Here is a 4,612-nt window from a genome sequence, read left to right as displayed (position 1 = left end):
ATATATATATATATATCAAGGTTCTAAAAAGCTCGTCATGGCTCCGCCATGGCGCGCCATGACTTCAAAGCTTGTATGTGCCGCCAAGCTTTACCAAAAAATAAAAACAAAAATACCCAAATTTATATATTTGTAGATTATACAATTAGATAATCAAATTGATATACAAAGTCTTTATTAACAGTTTGTTCATTGACGAATATGGTGTTTTCATTGATGAATTTGCTTAATTATTTTTATCTTTTCCGAAAAAAAAACAAGTATACCAAAATATCTTTTTATGACGTAAAAATAGACATTTATATTGATATAGGAAGTGTTTTATAGCACTTTATTTCATTGATGAGTATGTTGTTTTCACAGATGATCGAATGTTAATTATTTATTTTTAACAAATATACGAAAATCTCTATTTTTTAGGCCTTACAATTAAACATCCATACCAAAATAAAAAATATATATATTTTTCTAAAACTGTATTCGTTGATGAATGGTGTTGATTTTTTATTATATATTGTTTTACTTTATTAAAGAACACCAGAATTTATTATTTTTTAGCCTTAAAATATGTTTCCATATTGATGAAAAAAGAGGAAAAAAAGAATTTTGTTCCTACGCGTTCTCACGAGAATTATTGTCTTTACTTGAACCATTCTATTTCTGTGTAATTTACACTAATATTTTATGCATTGTAATTTCACTTGGCTGGTTAATATTTTATCTTAATTTTTAATAAATGACCAACAAATAGTTGTGCAGTTTGAGGCCATCCACTTGAATCCTTCATTTTCACAGTTGGCAGCACTATATAAAGCTGCATGGGGCATCTTCAAATTTTCATCAATACAAACAAAAAAAAAATCACCAATTAAGATTTGCATTTACAATTTTACATCATGCATCCTTGTGTTGTTATAATATTCTCACTTCTCTTGCTATGTCTTGAGACTACAAGTGCCAACCAATTGGCAGCAGTGGAGGGAGGAGATGATAATGGCGGTGTGAACAGGTGTTTTGAGAAGGAGAAAGACGCTCTCCTTCATTTCAAATCTCTCCTTCAAGACCCTTCTGATCGCCTCTCTATGTGGACAGCTGAACAAGACAACTGCTGTGAATGGAGTGGAGTAACGTGCAACAACCAAACAGGTCATGTCACAGATCTTGATCTGATGCTCTTTGGTCTTGTAGGTGAGATTAGCCATTCATTGGTTAACTTAACCTACTTGAATCATCTTGATCTTCACTACAATTCTTTTCATGGAAACATTCCTGTAATCATTGGTTCGTTGACTCAATTAAGGCACCTTGACCTTGGCGGCAATAATCTTAATGGACCCATTCCCAGGTCCATTGGTTCCTTGACTCGATTAAGGTCCCTTTACCTTGGCTATAATAATCTTAATGGAACCATTCCCACGATCATTGGTTCGTTGACTCAATTAAGGTACCTTGACCTTGGCGGCAATAATCTTAATGGAACCATTCCCAGGTCCATTGGTTCCTTGACTCGATTAAGGTCCCTTTACCTTGGCTACAATAATCTTAATGGAACCATTCCCAGGTCCATTGGTTCCTTGACAGAATTAAAATACCTTGACCTTTCATCTAATTCTCTTTATGGAACCATTCCTCCAGAGTTGGGAAACCTCACCAACTTGGAATTGCTTTCCCTTTCATATGCTGGAATGTGTAGACTTGAGAACCTTGAGTGGTTGTCTCCTCTATCTCATTTGGAGGTACTTGAAATGGATGGGATTTCACTGGCCAAAACAAATCATTGGGTAGATGTTATTCTCAGTCTCCCGAAACTCTGGCTTTTAAGTTTAGATGGATGTGAGCTGTCACAGGTCATGTATCCATATTCTTCTTCATTTCTCAACTCTTCTTCTTCCTCATCTATTGTAGACCTTTCTCTTAGAAACAACAGTCTCACCTCATCCATGTATCGTTGGTTGTTCCCATTGACCAGCAATAAGCTTCACATCCTTGATCTCTCCAGAAACATGTTAGATGGGATACCCAAATATCTTGGTAACCTCTGTAGTTTGGAACATTTTTACTTCTATAACAACTTTGGTGTTATCAAATTTCCTGATTTTCTCAACAACTTGTCTGGATGCACATCGCTTTCATTACAACGGTTGTCTGCTTCAGGAAGCCAATTTACAGGGTCATTGCCTGATGACATCCAAAAGTTTACATCCCTAACACATCTGATCCTCTATGAGAATCAGTTAAAAGGAACTATAAGTAAGAAACTGTGGGAACTGCCCAACCTTAAAATTCTTGATCTTTCCGAAAGCTCACTCCATGGATTTCCTTCCTCAGATTACATGTCAAACCGTTCTCATATAGAATCTATTCAACTAAGCTCTTGCAAGCTAGGGCCTCACTTCCCCAAATGGATTCAAGAGTTGAAAAATCTTACCAGTCTTGATATTGCAAATAATGGTATTTCAGATACTATTCCTCTCGAGTTTTGGGACTCATGGCCTTCCCGGTTGACATTCCTGAATCTTTCTTCCAACAACATAAGTGGGAAAGTACCAGATCTGTCATCAAATTTTGACAGCAATTCAGTGATAGATTTAAGCTCCAACCGCTTTGATGGTCCAATAACTAATGTCTCTTCCACTGTGGCATTACTAAATCTTTCCAGAAACAAATTTTCTGGAGGAATCTCCTTCTTATGCCAGGTTGTCCATGGCTTTTTAGTTATTCTTGACCTCTCCCATAACTTTCTAAGCGGACAACTTCCAGACTGTTTGTGGCATTTCAAAGAACTACAAGTTCTTAATTTAGAACACAATAATCTTTCTGGAAGGCTTCCTGCCTCTCTTGGATCTATGATTAACCTAGAGGCATTGGATTTATACAAGAACAATTTCTCTGAAGAATTTCCTTTGTCCGTTAAGAATTGCACAAGCTTAAAGTCATTGAATTTGGGGGCCAACAAGTTTTCTGGTAATTTGCCTGTTTGGATCGGGGAAAGCTTATCTGGGTTGTATGTTCTTACATTAAGATCAAACAACTTCTCTGGAAGCATCCCTTTACAATTATGTCAATTAGCAAGTCTTCAAATTCTAGACTTGTCAGTGAACCATTTCCATGGAAGAATCCCCTCATGTTTGAGTAATCTTACGATCATGGTGCAACAAGGATTCTCTCAACTACAGAATTTAGATCCTAACAATCCATTAATAAGATATTCTTATAATGTTGACCATGTGATGATCCAGTGGCAAGGAAGTGAACGTGAATTCATCAGAAGTAATATGAAGTTGTTGAGGAGCATCGACCTCTCAAGCAACAACTTAACAGGGGAAATCCCATATCAGATCACTAATCTTGATCAACTGATTGCACTGAACTTGTCAATGAATGCTCTTTTTGGAAAGATTCCATGGAACATCAGTGAGATGAAAAATCTTTTAACTTTGGATTTATCTAGAAACAAGTTTTCAGGAGAAATACCATCAACCATGTCTCAGATGAGTTTACTGAATGACCTAGACGTGTCATTTAATAACTTGTCAGGGAGAATCCCATCCAGCACACAACTTCAGTCCTTTGATCCTTCAAGATACGAAGGGAACTTAGGGCTATGCGGACCTCCCCTTACCAAAAAATGTTCTGGAGATGAACAATCAGGAATACAACACATCATTGGTGAAAGTGAGGGTGAAGGTATAGACGAACTTCAAGGTTGGTTCTATATTGGTGGGGCCATTGGTTTCACTGTTGGATTTTGGATAGCATGTGGTGCTTTGCTTCTCAACCGTCGTGGAAGATTTGCTTTTTTTATGTTTCTTGATAGCTTCGAAGATTGGGTTTATGTGAAGGTTGTGGTGTTCATTGCAAATTTGAAAAAAAGAAGAACATAGATAGTCATGTAAAACCATGTTTCATTTTTGTATTTGGCATGGGTTTTTAAGTCCCAGTTATCAATAAAATTGCCACCAACACCAAGGGTGGCCATTTCCCAGTGTTTTGTGAGATAAGGCATCATGAAGAGTTAATATTTCTATTTATATTTAAGAAAGTTCTTTTTTTTTTTTTTGTACTAATAACCGTTAGGTGTATAATAAAAAGAGAAAATGACTTATGAGGATAACTATTTATCACATTTGTTCATATTCAGTCAACTTTTTGTACACGTTTGAGTTTGACCATTAAAAATACAATTATGACCGGTAATTTCCAACTGGCGTTGCAAAACTCATAAGTTCCAATGTCCATTTTGCATAGGGCATAATTTTTAAATTTTCTATTGGGTAGGGACCATTTTTTTAATATCTTAATCATTTGCTGTAGAAAAAATTCTGCTCATGGACTTTAATAATCATGTTTCTACTTGAAAACTCGATCCACATGCATGGCATACCAGTTAAAGTAACAGTTACATTTCTAAAGGCAATGTACTTTGAAAAATCTATACATATGAGAAAATATTTCAAAATACAATGTTTTATTAAAAAATAAATAGTTTTTTTTTTCCTAAAACACACACATACACAGGCCGCTGAACACTACCCCATGTATGTACTTTCATCTTCATCTTTTGCTAGTAATGTCACTTGTTAAGTAATTGTTTTGGTCACAGCTTTACCTA

At 35.7% G+C, this 4,612-nt stretch overlaps 1 protein-coding gene across 1 annotated transcript; it reads left to right on the top strand.

The window, feature by feature from the left end:
* The first annotated feature begins 896 nt into the window (after positions 1–896).
* LOC122194410 (receptor-like protein EIX1) lies at positions 897–3,992 on the top strand. The gene has a single exon (XM_023899089.3). The coding sequence runs from the start codon at positions 897–899 to the stop codon at positions 3,882–3,884; it is 2,988 nt and encodes a 995-aa protein (XP_023754857.2). The 3' UTR covers positions 3,885–3,992.
* Positions 3,993–4,612: the final 620 nt, after the last annotated feature.

Source organism: Lactuca sativa, chromosome 6, assembly GCF_002870075.4.
Source record: "Lactuca sativa cultivar Salinas chromosome 6, Lsat_Salinas_v11, whole genome shotgun sequence".
Lineage (NCBI taxonomy): Eukaryota > Viridiplantae > Streptophyta > Magnoliopsida > Asterales > Asteraceae > Lactuca > Lactuca sativa.
Note: the sequence above shows the minus strand (reverse complement) of the source record. Positions and strands in the feature narration are given on the sequence as shown.

What these genes read in the sequence shown, in the direction of transcription:
- LOC122194410 (XM_023899089.3), top strand. Translation starts at nt 897, where the DNA reads ATGCATCCTTGTGTTGTTATAATATTCTCACTTCTCTTGCTATGTCTT.